Raw genomic sequence first — 15,886 nt, forward strand, 5'->3', positions numbered from 1 at the left:
GTACTGTATAGAGGTTAATTGTCCCTTAATTTGGAGAATAACCCTAATTCTTCAGTGCAGATGGTCCAGACATGTTGTGAAAACATGGAACATAAACAGTTCAGGGTAATTAATTGCACCTTTTTTTATCACCACAAAAATAGTTTTTCTATAGCCATTCAGTGCAAGAATCTCTATTTTTTTTTGTTTTTTGCTTTTGGTCTTTTTAGGGCCACACCCGTGGCATATGTAAGTTCCCAGGCTAGAGACTAAATTGGAGCTACAGCTGCTGGTCTACACCACATCCACAGCAATGCCAGATCCAATCCACGTCTGCGACCTATACCACAGCTCACGGCAACACCGGAACCTTAACCCACTGAACGAGGTCTCATGGCTACTAGTCAGATTCGTTTTCGCTGAGCCACGATGGGAACTCCTCAAATTCTGACTTCAGGAAATTTTCCCAGAAACAAATATTAAAGTTCTATAAATTGATCCTGTTTTAAACAAGCCTTTTTATATGAAAGATTCAGATTCATAAGACTTAATCATTGTCATTGACTTTAATCCTTTCACTCTAAAAGAATGCTTTCAAAATAAGCATATTTTTCTCATAGTATTTAAAATATACATCCTTTCTTATTATCAGTGAAACATACCTATAATTTATTTTAAGAATGGATATGAAAGAAAAGTGTCCTGTGATAACCAGCAAACTTTACTTATATAATCATTCTAAAATTGGATTTTCTTATAACCCAGTTAATAATTTATTGTCTCATATTTTAAGTAGAGAATTGAATGTTTCTACCAGTAGAAAAGAACTTTACATAGGAAATTATTAACTCATTATTTTAATTGGATTAAAATTGTTCACTTCCTTAACATTCGGGTTACATGAATATCCTTGCAAGTTTTACCATACAGGAGCAAAGTGTTATCAGGGAGAATATTGCAAGTTTTCACATGCTCCATTGACTGCTGAAACACAAGAACTGTTGGCTAAAGTAAGTATGGTTTTATTTACTTATTTTTTTTTTGTCTTTTTGTCTTTTTAGGGCCACACCCACGACATATGGATGTTCCCAGGCTAGGGGTCGAGTCGGAGCTACAGCTGCCGGCCTACACCACAGCTCACAGCAGCGCCAGATCCTTAACACACTGACCGAGGCCAGGGTTTAAACCCCCATTCTCATGGATGCTAGTTGGGTTTGTTAATGGCTGAGCCACGACGGGAACTCCAGTACAGTTTTAATTTTTGTTTTTAAAGAATGTGCTTGAACTAAGGGTGAGAATTTGAAAAGATACTGTTCCTAAAGGAGAGTGCTTCATAGGTTAGCATGAGAGATATAAGAGGACTGATAATCTAACGATTTACTTCAGCTTCAGAAATTACTGTTCATTTGTATATTTTTCCTTGTAGCCTAAAGAAAAATTTATATTTATTGCTGGTATAAATTGGAATGTTCTTAAAACCTTCAGTAGTTAGCAACCTTAGTAGCTAAGTTAACCAAAGGAAAACAAAGCAAAGAGAAACAGAACTCTTGTTATACTCTTAGAAGGAAAGTTAAGATGCATTTGTTGATAAATATTTTAGTTGTATTGAAACACACTTAAGTAGTTATTTCAAAGTTTTCTTCATATATTCTTTCAGACTGTAGAAAAAGAACTAAAAAATAATAGTTGTTTATGTTCTTTCATTTCCCATGTGTTAGTTGGAGCCAGTCTCTTCAAAATTAAACTGAGGAGTTCCCGGCTTGGCTCAGTGGTAACGAGCCTGACTAGGATCCACGAGGATGTGGGTTCGATCCCTGGCCTTGCTCAGTGGGTCAAGGATCTGGCAATGCCGTGAGCTGTGGTGTAGGCCAGCTCCAGCAGCTTCAATTCAACCCCTAGCATGGGAACCTCCATATGCTGGGGGTGCAACCATTAAAAAAAAAAAATTAAATTGAAATATAAGTGAAAATAAAAGATTCACTTAAAACCAGGAGTTCCCTGGTGGCTCAGCAAGTTGAAGATTCAGCATTGTCACTAATGTGCCTTGGGTCACTGGGTTCAATCCCTGGCCCAGGAACCAAAAAACCAAACCACTCCATCTTGTGGCAGAAGTTCCCTTGAGCATATGCAAATATTAGAAAGTCAAAGGTCCTCATTTCTGGATATTTTTAGGTTGTGAAATATGAAGGGTTACCTTAGAATTAGAAATTCAACCAAATATCTGGTTATTACATGAAATAGAGAGAGAGAAAAGTCATTTTCCAGTTCCCCTTATAGTAAATATTATTAGATGACTACTGAGAAGAGTATTATTAGAATCTTTTCATATTACAAGAGTATGATGATATACCCGAAATAGACATTAATGCATAAAAATAATTGTGTGATTTGCCCCCTCCCATATTAGGTTTTGGATCCTGAAAAGAAGTCATCATGAAAATAAAATACATAAAAAAGGTAAAATTAGAATTTAACACTTTTCCCCCCTCTCAAACATCTCTAGAAATTGGCATGGGAACATAGACCTTTTTACATTTTCTCAAATGAAGTCTCTTTCTCTCTCTTACTCCACTAAAAGAATTATAAAACATATGAGGAATTCTCTTATGGTACATTGGGTTAAGGATATGGCATTGTCTTGTACTGGTTCAGGTCACTGCTGTGGTGCATGTTGGATTTCCGGCCTAGAAACTTCCACATGCCATGAGCATGGCCAAAAAAAAAAAAAAAAACTTGATACATTTAAGTAAATATATATGTGCATCTCCATGGACCTGCTTCCCTCTCTGGATTTGTCACTATATTCTTGTATTTTCATACTCCCATTTTCTTTGTAGATTTACCAGATGTTTATGATTCACTAAATATTATATTTGGTTTTGCTTGTGTTTCAATATTATTTAAATAGTGTCATATTCTGTATTATTGGTGACTTGCTGGTTTCATTCAACATTATGCATCTAAGATTCATTCATGTATATGTATGCCTCTGTCATTCATTTTTAATCTTAAATAGTATTCTGTGAATGTCACAGTTTATTTAGTCATTCTGCTTTTGATGGACGTTGAGGTTATTTTCAATTTTTTAAATATGAACTGTTGTTATAAATAACTGTATTATCTGTCTTCTGATGTAAATGTTTTTGAGTTGTCCTGAGTATGTACCAAGGAATAGAATTGTTATATCATCTTAAAACTTAAGCTAATACCAGTCTTTTTTTTTTTATCTTTTTAGGGTGGCACCCGAAACACATAGAGGTGTTGAATTGGAGCTGTAGCTGCTGGCCTACACCACAGCCACAGCAACGCCAGATCCTTAACCCCCTGAGCAAGGCCAGGGATCAAACTCGCAACCTCACGGTTTCTAGTTGGATTTGTTTCCACTGTGCCACGACGGGAACTCCTAATGCCAATCTTTTCTTAAGTAGTTAAAACAGTTTTTGCTCCCACTAGCTGTGTGAAAGAATTTCTGTTGCCCCATACCCACTGATGCTTTGCATTTTCAAGACTTTAATTTTTTTGTAGTTCCTGTTGTGGTGCAGTGGAAATGAATCCGACTAGTAACCATGAGGTTGAGGGGTTGATTCCTGGCCTTGCTCAGTGGGTTAAGGATCTGGTGTTGCCGTGAACTGTGTGGTATAGGTCGCAGACATGGCTCAGATCCCGCGTTGCTGTGGCTATGGCCAGCAGCTATAGCTCCAGTTCAACTCCTACCCTGGGAACCTCCATATGCTGCTGGTGCAGCCCTAAAAAAAAAAGGCAAAAAAAAAAAAAAAAAAAGAAAAGAAAAAGACTTTATTTTTTTTTTTAACCAACTTAGTGGGTGTAAAGGTGGTGTCACATAGCTTTAGTTCAGCATCTTTTCTTAGGCTGAAATGCTGTTAATGTCTTTTGCCTATGTTTATATTGGGCTGATTGTCCTTTATAAATTGATATATATAAATGGTTTGGAAGTATGTGTGGCAGGTCTTCACGCATTTTGCATCTTTGCACTTTTTAAAAAATGTTGCAGTGAACAGAATTACTCATTTTGGCAATCTCTTTCATTAGTAGATTTTGCATTTTGTGTCCTGTTTAAGAAATCCTTCCTTATCATGAGGCTGTAAAGTACTGTAATTTTTTTTAGCTTTCAGAGTTTTGATTTCTATGTTTATATTTTCATCCCTTGGAAATTTTATCAGTTAACAGTTGCCACAATAACAGTGTTGAAAAGCAACCACAAGACTCTGAGTAGCATATAAGAGTAAATGCTCCTTTTTCTCTGCATCTGCAGATTGGTTGGGAGTGGGCTGATGTAGGTTTGCTTTGGCTGGGTTGGATCTGCTTCATAAAGCAGAACCACTGGGATGGTTCTGCCCCACATTTGTCTCCCTCTCCTGGGACGGGGGCTAGCTGGGGCATATTTTTCTCATGGCATTGGCAGAAGGACAAGAGGGCAAAACCTTATTGGCATCACTCACATTTACTTGCAACCCATTGAGCAAAGTAAGTGCTGTAGCAAAGCCCAAAGTCAGACAGTAGGGAAGCACTCTCTACTTTGTACTTTCCATGTGGGAGGAAGGGCTAAATTATATAAATTTTTTTCTGAAGTGACCTTAAAGGAATTATGCTAAGCATAATAAGTCAGACAAAGACAGATACTGTTGTGATTTCACTTACATGAAGAACCTGAAGAAACAAATGGATAAGCAAAACAATATCAGAATCATGGATACAGAGAACAGAGTGGAAGGGAGTCCGGAAGTGGGCGAAGCAGGTAAAGAAGAGTCAGGAGGTCACACTTCCAGTCGTAACTAAGTCAAGGGGATGTAGTAAACAGCACGGGGCCTATAGTCAGTAATGCAGAGCATGCTTGAAAGTTGCCAAGAGAGTAAATCCTGAAAGCTAACTATATATGGTATTAGATGGTTAGCTAGGTTTATTGTGACCATTTCTCAGTGTATACAAGTATTGAATTGTTATGGTGTACAGCTAAAGCCAATGTAATATCATATGTCAGGTATACCTCAATAAATTTTTTTTAAATTACATATAAAAGAGGGGAAAAGGAAGAATCATGACTAATTTTTTTTTCAACAGTGTACAGTAGGGACCTATTTTCTTCTTTTCCCCCATATAGATAACCAATCTTCCAGAACCAGGCAGCTGGAAAGACTGCCCTTTCCCTGCTGACTTGTAATGCCCTCTCTGGTATATGTTGCCTTTCCTTCAAATGGAGCTCTGTTTCTGGGATCTCTATTCTCCTCCATTTGTCTTTTTCTCTAATACACTGTGGCCTTAAGCAGGGATGTTAATATAATTTGAAATATTTTCTAATGTTCTTCAGGAGCTCCTTGGCTATTTTGGACCACTTAATTTATAACAGTTTTATTTTTTAGAAGCTTTATTGAGGTATGATTTATATATCACTTAAGTATATAATTCAGTATTTTTTTTGGTAAATTTACAAAGTTGCATTAACATCACCAAACATAATTTTAGAGTGACTTCCCTAAAGATCCCTTTTATCAATTTGCAGTCACTCCCCAATCCTACTAATCAACTTTCTAGATTTGCCTTTTCTAGATTTGCCATTTCACATAAATTTCAATATATGGTCTTTTGCCTCTGCTTCTTTTCATATAGTTTAATGGTATTGAGATTCATTTATGCTTTAACGTATATTGTTAAAAAATTTTTTAAAAAGTAATTGCTCCATTATTCCATTATATGGATATATGACTTTTTTCCTTTCTCCAATTCATAGGTATTTGTATTATTTCCAATTTTTAGTTAGTGTGAATAATTCTGCTGTGAGCATTTGTGTGTGTCTGTGTTGTGAGCATGTTTTTATTTCTCTTGAGTAGATTACTACTTTAAGGTGTAATTTCTGTGTCTGACAGTAAAAATATGTTTAACTTTTTAAGAACTGCCACATTGTTTTCCAAAGTGGCTGCATCATTTTACATTCCAGACAGCAGTGTAGGAGGATTTTAGTTTCTCTACATTCTCACCAGCATTTGTTATTGTCAGTCATTTTGATTATAGCTTTTCTAATAGGAGTGAGCTGGAATCTCATTGTAGTTGTAATTTGAATTTTTCTATTGACTAATGATGTTGAGCATCTTTTCATGTGCTATTGGTCAGTTCAGTCTTTGCCCATTTTTTAATTGGATTGTCAGCTTATTATCGAGTTGTAAGCATTCTTTATATATGTTGGCTACAAATCCTTTATTAGATATACAATTTGCAAATATTTTGTCTCAATCCGTGGCTTTGTCTTTTTGTCCCAATTTGTGCTTACCTTTTTAAAATAGTATCTACTGAGGTGTGGCTGTTTTCGTTTTGATGCAGTACAGTTTATCAGTTGTTTTTTTTTTTTTTTTTTTTTCATTAAATAATCATGCTTTGGATGTTTCATCTAAAAATTCTTTGTCTCATCCAGGGTTATAATATTTGCTTTTATGTATTCTTCTAAATTTTTTTAATATTACTCAATGAATTTATTACATTTATAGTTGTACAATGATCATCACAATCCATTTTTATAGCATTTCCATCCCAAACCCCAGCACATCCCTCCACCCCTCAACCTGTCTCCTTTGGAAACCATAAGTTTTTCAAAGTCTGCGAATCAGTATCTATTCTGTAAAGAAGTTCATTGTGTCCTTTTTTCAGATTCCACATGTAAGTTATAGCATTTGATGTTGGTGTCTCATTGTCTGACTGACTTCACTTAGCATGGTAATTTCTAGGTCCATCCATGTTGCTAAAAATGCCATTATTTCGTTCCTTTTAATGGCCGAGTAATATTCCATTGTGTATATGTATCACATCTTCTGGATCCACTCCTCTGTCGATGGACACTTAGGATGTTTCCATGTCTTGGCTATTGCAAATAGTGCTGCAATGAACATTGGAGTACATGTGTCTTTTCAAGTCATGGTTTCCTCTGGATAGATGCTTAGAAGTGGGATTGCTGGATCAAATGGTAGTTCAATTTTTAGTTTTCTGAGGAATTTTCATACTGTTTTCCACAGTGGTTGCACCAATTTACAATCCCACCAACAGTGTATTAGGGTTCCTTTTTCTCCACACCCTCTCCAGCACTTACTGTTTGTAGACTTTTGAATGATGGCCATTCTGGCTAGTGGAAGATGGTACCTCATAGTGGTTTTGATTTGCATTTCTCTAATAATGAGTGATGTTGAACATCTTTTCATGTGTTTTTTGGCCATCTGTATGTCCTTGGAGAATTGTCTGTTTAGATCTTGTGCCCATTTTTTGATGGGGTTGTTTGTTTTTTTGATATTGATCTGTAAGAGATGTTTATAAATATTGGAGATTAATCCATTGTCAGTTGATTCATTTGCAAATATGTTCTCCCATTCTGTGGGTTGTCTTTTCATTTTCTTTAGGGTTTCCTTTGCTGTACAGAAACTTTTCAGTTTAATTAAGTCCGATTTGTTTATTTTTGTTTTTACTGTCATTACTCTTAAGAGGTGGATCTGAGAAGATATTGCTGTCGTTAATGCCAGAGAGTGTCTGGCTTATGTTTTCCTCTAAAAGTTTTGTAATATCTGGTCTTATATCTAGATCTTTAATCCATTTGGAGTTGATTTTTGTGTATGGTGTTAGGGAGTGTTCTAATTTCATTCTTTTCCACGTGGCTGTCCAGTTTTCCCAGCACCACTTATTGAAGGGGCTTTCTTTCTCCATTGTATATTCTTGCTTCCTTTGTCATAGATTAGTTAACTGTAGGTGCATGGGTTTAATTTTGGGCTTTCTATCCTGTTCCACTGATTGTCTTTGTGCTAGTACCATACAGTTTTTTTGTTTGTTTGTTTGTTTGTTTGTCTTTTTGCTATTTCTTTGGGCCGCTCCCACGGCATATGGAGGTTCCCAGGCTAGGGGTCAAATTGGAGCTGTAGCCGCCGGCCTATGCCAGAGCCACAGCAACGCAGGATCCGAGCCGCGTCTGCAACCTACACCACAGCTCACGGCAACGCCGGATCGTTAACCCACTGAGCAAGGGCAGGGACCGAACCCGCAACCTCATGGTTCCTAGTCGGATTCGTTAACCACTGTGCCACGATGGGAACTCCCATCATACAGTTTTGATGACTGCTGCTTTGTGGTATAGTCTGAAGTCAGGGAGCCTGATTCCTCCAGCTCTGTTTTTCTTTTTCAGGATGTCTTTGGCTATTCTGGGTCTTTTGTGCTTCCAAACAAATTTCAAAATATTTGTTCGAGTTCTGTGAAAAATGTCCTTGGTAATTTGATAGGGATTGCATTGAATCTGATGAGCCACAGTGGGAACTCCCGTTAATTTTTTTACCTTACACTGCTGACTAGAACTTGTAGTACAGTTTTATTTTTTAATTAATTTTATTTTAAAAGTTTTATTGGGAGTTCCCGTCATGGTGCAGGGGAAACGAATCCAACTGGGAACCATGAGGTTGCGGGTTTGATCCCTGGCCTTGCTCAGTGGGTTAAGGATCCAGTGTTGCCATGAGCTGTGGTGTAGATCACAGACGTGGCTCAGATCTAGCATTGCTGTGGCTATAGTGTAGGCTTGCAGCTGTAGCTCCCATTCAACCCCTAGCCTGGGAACCTCCATATGCTGCAGGTGCAGCCCTAAAAAAAAAGGAGAAAAAAAAGTTTTATTGAAGTACAGTTAATTACAAAGCTGTGATAATCTCTGCTGTATAACAAACTGACCAAGTCATAAATATATACAGTTTTGAAAAATCTGCTCTGTTGGGAGTTCCCACTGTAGCACAGCAAGTTAAGGATCTGGTGTTATCTATGTGGCAGCATAGGTTGCATCCCCAGCCCAGTACAGTGGGTTAAGGATCCTATGGTGCCACAGCTGTGGTATATGTCACAGCTATGGCTTGAATTCAGTCCCTAGCCCAAGAATTTCCATATGGTGTGGGTGCAGCCAAAAAAAAAAAAAAAAAAAATTTGTGTTGAAGTATACATCATATGCAATAAAGTGCACCCATTTTGAGTGTATATGATCCAGTGAGTTTTAACACCCCACACTCCCATGTAGCCACTACCACAATTGGCACCCAAAGTATCCCCTTGTGATATTATACAGTCCATTCTCCCCCTCCTCCATTGGGTCCCAGTCAACCCCTGGTGCTCTTCAGTGAAGATAGATTCATTTTGCTAGTTCTAGAGTTTCATATAAGTTGAGTCGTATAATATGCTCTTTTGTGTTTTGTGCAGCATAGTGCGTTTCTTTTTATTGCTGAATTCTTCGTTGTCTCTAGGTTTCTATCTTTTTTTTTTTTTTTGCTTTTTAGGGCTGTACCCACAGCATATGGAAGTTTCCAGGTTAGGGCTCCAACTGGAGCTGCAGCTACAGGCCTCTGCCCCAGCCACAGCAACACTGTGGGATCCGAGCTGCATCTGTGACCTACACCACAGCTCACGGCAACCCCAGATCCTTAACCCGCTGAGCAAGGACACAGGGATCGAACCCTCGTCCTCATGGATACTAGTTGGGGTCATTACTGCTGAGCGTCAATGGGAACTCCTGTCTCTATGATTTGATTTTTTACGACTCTAGGTACCTCTTGTAAGTGGAATCATATAGTATTTGTCTTTTTGTGACTGGCTTATTTCACTTAACATATATCCTCAAGTTTCATCCATACTGTAGCATATTTCAGAATTTCCATCCTTTTTAAGGCTGAATAGTATGGCATTGTTAAGTATCTACCACAGTGTGCTTATCCATTCATGCTGATAGTTACTTGGGTTGCTTCTATGTTTTAACTATTGTGAATAATGCTGCTATGACCATGGAACTAACTTTTTGAAAACCTTGCTTTCAATTCTGGGTATATGCCCAGAAGTGGAATTGCTGGATCTTGTAATTTTTTTTTTTTTTTTTTTTGAGGAACCACCATACTGTTTCCCAAGTAAAAATGTACCATTTTTACATTTCTACCACAGTACACAGGGTTCCAATTTCTCCACATTCTTACCAACACTTGTTATTTTCTGGGGTTTTTTGGATAGTAGACACCCTAATGCGTATAAGGTGATATCTTGTAGTTTTGATTTGCATTTCTTTAATTAGTGATGTTGAACATTTTTTCTTGTTTTTACTAACCATTGGAGAAATTCAAAGGATGAACCCTTTGACCATTTTTGAATTGGGTTTTATTTATTTTTGAGTTTTAGGAGTTCTTTATATTTTCTAGATATTAATCACTTATCTATGGTTTTCAAATATTTTCTTCCTTTCTATATGTTGCCTTTTCACTCTGTTGATGGTGTCCTTTGATGCATAAGATTTTAAAATTTTTGTGGGAGTTCCCGTCATGGCGCAGTGGTTAGCGAATCCGACTAGGAACCATGAGGTTGCGGGTTCGGTCCCTGCCCTTGCTCAGTGGGTTAACGATCCGGCGTTGCCGTGAGCTGTGGTGTAGGTCGCAGATGCGGCTCGGATCCCGCGTTGCTGTGGCTCTGGCGTAGGCCGGTGGCTACAGCTCCGATTCAACCCCTAGCCTGGGAACCTCCATATGCCGCGGGAGCGGCCCAAGAAATAGCAACAACAACAACAACAAAAGACAAAAAAAATTTTTTTTAAAATTAAAAAAATAAATAAAATTTTTGTGAAGTCAAGTTTGTCTATTTTTCCTTTCACTGCCTGTGCCTTCAGTTTCAAATTCAGGAAATCATTACCAAATCCAAATCCAATGTCGTAAGAATTTTATTTTGTGTTTTCTTCTAAGAGTTTTATAGTTTTAGCTGTTACATGTAGGTCTTTGATTGATTTTTGAATTAACTTTTGTATATGGTGTTAGATAAGGGTCCAGCATTGTTCCTTTGCATGTTGATGTCCACTTTTCCCATCACTATTTGTTGAAATGAGCACCATTTCCTCATTGAATGGTTTTGGCACCCTTGTCAAATTATTTGACCATATGCACAAAGGTTTATGTCTGAGCTCTGTATTCTATTCCATTGGTCTATATGTTTATCTTTTTTTTTTTTTTTTTGGCCACTCTTGTTACATGCAAAAGTTCCCCAGGCCAGGGATCAAACCTGAGCCACAGCAGTAACAGCACTGGATCCTTAACTGCTAGGCCACTAGGGAGCTCCTATATGTATATCTTTATGCTAATACCTCACTATTTTGATTACTGTAGCTTGGTAATAAAATTTGAAATCAAGAAGCATGAGCCCAAATGTTGTTCTTTTTAAAGATTGTTTTGGCTATTTGGGGCCCTTTGAGAGTCCATAAAAATTTTAGGATAGATTTTTTTTTTAAATTTCTGCATAACTGTCGTCGTGATTTTGATAGGGATAGCATTGAAGCAGCATGAAGCACCTCTACCCATTACTTTGGGTAGTACACAACAATATTAGGTCTTTCAATTCTTGAACATGAGATGCCTTTCTGTTTATTTATGTCTTCTTGAATTTCTTTCAGAAGTGTGTTGTGTTTTCATTGTATAAGACTTTCACCTTCTTGTTTAATTCCTAAGAGTTTTATTCTTTTTGAGGTGTAGTAAATGGAATTGTTTTCTTAATTTTCCTTTCAGGTCGTTTATTGTTAGTAAATAGAGATAGTTATCTTTGTGTGTTAAGTTTGTATTCTGCTATTTTGCTAAATTCATTTGTTCTAACAGGGTTTTTTTGTGGCATCTTTAAGGTTTTCTACATATAAGATCATTGGATGAATGTTTTCTTAACCTGATAAAATATGTTATACCTGAATAAGAGAGTCAGCATCATATTTAATGGAGAAATAGTAGAGCCATTTCTGCTCCATGATTTATGTTTCAAGGAGACTGTCTAGTTTCTAAAAGTTGAGTAGAATTCTGTTCTGAAAACATCTGCATCTGGTGCTGTTTCATTTAAGAATTTCCTTGATGAAACAGTAAAAATTATTGTTATTAAGCTTCAGTTCTTAAGTACATGTCTTTTCAATGTCATGTATAGAAAAATGGGAAAATAACATATTTTCTCTGTATCTTCTACATTGTTTCTACTGAAGTGGTGTCCTAAAGGAAAAGCGCTTGTGCTGTTATCTCAGTGGCAAGCTGAAATTGTTGCTTTTTTTTTTTTTTTCATGAATACTCTTCTACTTGAAAGAATAACTTAGGGGCAAATTTTTTTTTTTCAGATTTGGTTGTTTTTTTTTTTGTTTTTTTTTTTTTTTTCGTTGGCCATGCCTGTGGCATGAGAAAGTTCCCAGGCCAGGGATCAAACTTGCATCACAGCAGTACCAGAGCCACAGCGGTGAAAATGACAAATCCTTAACCCGCTATGCCACCAGGGAACTCTACAGGTACTTTTTCCACAAATGAATGGAGCCATCCTGTCACTTTAAGGAAAACAACTGAAAGTATATGTTATCAGTGATAAAATTTTGGCTTTTGATCAAAAATTATAATTTTGGAACATTTCATCTGCGCCTGTGAGCTTGAAACCTTCCCTGTACTTACAGACTTTTTTGGTGAGATTGGTTGGTGATATTATTAAGAATGAGATTTTTACAATACAGTATAGTGAAGCATTTGAAAGATCTGCACAAATTAGTAAGGTAATATTTTCCAAATAAACAGTGCATGATATTACAAAATATAAATTAATGGATTTAAATGTAATGGTACAGAAAGTTCATTGATGTAGTTTCAGATTCTACATTGCACCCAGAGATTTGCTTGCATCTGATCTTAATATTCATTTGCCCATTTTATTTTTAGCTTGTTTCTTGAATGAAGCACGTTCTTGGGTTTTGCTCTGTGAGCCAAACAAAACTCCTTTTCTTCTTTTATGAAAGTGGTTTTATTTTTGGCCACACCTGTGGCATGCAGAAGTTCCTGGGCCAGGGATCGAACCTGAGTCACAGTAGTGACAATGCTGAATCCTTAACCACTAGGCCACCAGGAAACTTTTTTTTTTTGATAAGTGAATTAATCCATTCACATTTATTGAAATGACTGAACATTTGATTTATAGTTACTATGTATATTATGTAACATCTGTGTTTTTCCCTTTCGATGATGATTTTTCTCCTTTTTTTTTTTTTTTGCTCTTTAAGATGTTTTCTTTTTTTCTTTCTTTTTTTTTGCTTTTTAGGGCCACACCTGTGGCATTTCCTGGGCTAGGGGTCGAATTGGAACTGCAGCTGCTGGCCCACACCACAGCCTCAGCAATGCCAGAACCAAGCCATGTCTGTGGCCTACACCACAGCTCATGGCAACGCCAGATCCTTAGCCCACTGAATGAGGCCAGGGATGGAACCCACATCCTCATGGATACTAGTTGGATTCTTAACCTGCCCACAACAGGAACTCTGCCAAATTTTACTTTTTTCATCTCACTTTTATTCTTTTTCTTTTTCCATTTTTGTCTAGTTACCCTTACTAAGTTTCCATTCAAAATCTGGTCCATATTATAATATATAGTCTTTTTTTTTTTTTTTTAAGTTTTGGATGCCCTGTGGCATATGGAGCTCACGGACCAGGGATCATACTCCAGCCCCAGTCTCGACCTAAGCTGCAGCTCTGGCAACACTGGGTCTTTAACCCACTGCACCAGGCCAGGGATCAAACCTTCATTCCAGCACTTCTAAGACGCCGCCAATCCCATTGTGCCGCAGTGGGAACTCCTATAGTCTTCATTTTTGATATGATTCTTTTAATTCTGTCATTTCTGGGATCAGTCAACTCTTGTTTCATTATTTCCATTTTTTTGTTCGTTTTTGGACTTAATTTTTTAATGTCAATTCAGGTTCTTTTTCCGTATACCTAAACAGGGATATTTAACTCAGTTTGGATTTTTGTGTTAAGTCGTCTTCTGTGCATGTATTTTGTGGGGAGGGAGGTAGGGTGAATGGCCAAACTGGTAATTTTTGCCAGCTGATGTGTTTTTGTTTTTTTATTCTGTAGCTTTGTATGGATGAAGAGTGCTTGTGTCTATGCCTGTTCAAGACTATTCAAAGCTTGATTCGGAGTGGTTTACAAGAGTCTTCATTTAAAGTGCCCTCTTGTGTCATTGTAATGATGTGCAGCTCTTTAATGGATGGCGCCGAGGGACAGAATGTAGTGTATGGCTGAAGGCTTGGTCTTCACCAGGATGGCTCTAGCCAATGAAACAGGGGACGAGCAATGTGACAGAGATGCTGGCTGGTGCATAAATGTTTTGGTAGTAAACTGCAGAAGTCTCTTCCGATTGCGTTTTGTCAATAAAATAAGGTTAGGTTGAGAATGGATGAAGCAACAAAGGAGATTTGAAGAGAGAAAACCACTGGCTTTCTCTAGGAAGATATTGGGATAATAGACAATGAATATACAGCTAGATCTTTTCATTTCATTAAATTCACAGCATATTTTTAGTGGTTGCTCACAGTTCTGATTTATGGCTTACATTATGTTCTACAATTTTTTTAAAACTAATTTTCTGTTGTTGGACAATAAAGTTGTTTCAGATTTTTACTATTATAAATAAAATGGAACAGTGTCTCTTGTTATACCATTCCTAAACCTGGAGTTCTTAAATTTTTTGTTGTTGAGATACAACAATAGTTCTTTCTCATTGGTTCATAAACTGTAGTTAGATTATGTACTTGTGTAGAATATAAATTTTAGGAGTGTGGTGACATCTTTAATATAATATTCAAACACACAAATTTCCAAGCACAAATAATAAGATTCTAAGTCTGCACTTTTTTATAATGGTACTGGTTGTTATTAGAAAAATATGAAACTGAAATTATCATCCTATTGCTCTATTACTGGGAAAATAATAGCATCACTAACTTGCTGTGTACATTAGAATACACCAAAGTTAATGACACTTCTTAACAAAGTCCTGTTTGAAAATATGAATCAGGAATTCCCATTGTGGCTCAGAAGAAACGAATCTGACTAGCATCCATGAGGATGCAGGCTCAATCCCTGGCCCCACTCAGTGGGTTAAGAATCCAGCTTTGCCATGAGCTATGGTGTACGTCGCAGCTCAGATTCTGAGTTGCTGTGGCTGTGGTGTAGGCCGGCAGCTACAGCTCCAATTAGACCCCTAGCCTGGGAACCTCCATGTGCCACGGGTGCAGCCCCAAAAAGACATAAAAGAAAGACAGTATGAGTCAGAGTTGTTTTGGTTGTAACCTAATCCCACTGAGGCAAGAAAGGATATTGCATTCCTCAAGCAAAGGCTTATCAGGCAGGACCTGGAAAAGGAGGAAACAAGGGTGGATCCTGCATCCTTAGCCCTTAGCCTTGGGAGTCTGTGAGCTGAGAATAGGTCTCAGCCCCCATTGCTCTCTACCGGGCTCACTCCCCCTATGTTAGGGAGGACGGATGGATAACACACTAACATCTAAAGAGGAAGTCATGGAGCAGGGGAGCTGATGCTTTAAAAGGGTCCATTACAAAAACTTCCAATGATATAATGAAATTGTGCAAGGGAGTGTTTATATTAACTATAGAATTTATCTCTTTAAAGATCATATACAATTTAAAGGAATTCAAGAGTGCAATTTTAGAAGGTCATTTTATGGCCAATTTTTCTGTAAGCTAACATTGGCTGACATACAGTGAGCTAGTATTAGGGCACATTTAGCATGTGCAGGCACTATGCTATTTTATTTAATACCGTTTAACTTTTTAATTTAAGCCTCATAATCCTATGAGGTGGATAGTGGGATCCATGGGAATAACCATAGGAATAAATAGGAACATTTTCCTTATACTTTTTCTATTTTCATGAGACTTGAAAATACTTGTATTTAATCTTCTATGGCAGTTTTTAACAATTTATTTCCTTATTGCATAATGTGTAGTTTAATACTTAATGAAGTATAAATACACAAAGTTTACATATGAAAAAAAAATAATTCTGGAGTCCCCTTCATGGCTCAGCGGTTAACAAACCTAACTAGGATCTATGAGGATGC

The 15,886-nt window shown here is 37.3% G+C and overlaps 1 protein-coding gene across 2 annotated transcripts in view; it reads left to right on the plus strand.

The window, feature by feature from the left end:
- ZC3H8 (zinc finger CCCH-type containing 8) overlaps positions 1-14,466 on the plus strand; it is a 34,115-nt gene extending 19,649 nt beyond the window's left edge. The window contains exons 7-10 of one of the 2 annotated variants that reach the window (XR_002342488.1): positions 880-989; positions 2,387-2,436; positions 3,215-4,735; positions 13,881-14,466. Coding sequence is in view for 1 of the 2 variants with exons in the window: in XM_005662275.2 (XP_005662332.1) it covers positions 880-989; positions 2,387-2,416 (140 nt within the window). In the remaining variant the exon portion in view is untranslated. The remainder of the gene's footprint in view (positions 1-879; positions 990-2,386; positions 2,437-3,214; positions 4,736-13,880) is intronic. The other variant, XM_005662275.2, reaches the window with a different exon arrangement.

This window comes from Sus scrofa, chromosome 3 (assembly GCF_000003025.6).
Source record: "Sus scrofa isolate TJ Tabasco breed Duroc chromosome 3, Sscrofa11.1, whole genome shotgun sequence".
In the NCBI taxonomy this organism is placed as follows: domain Eukaryota; kingdom Metazoa; phylum Chordata; class Mammalia; order Artiodactyla; family Suidae; genus Sus; species Sus scrofa.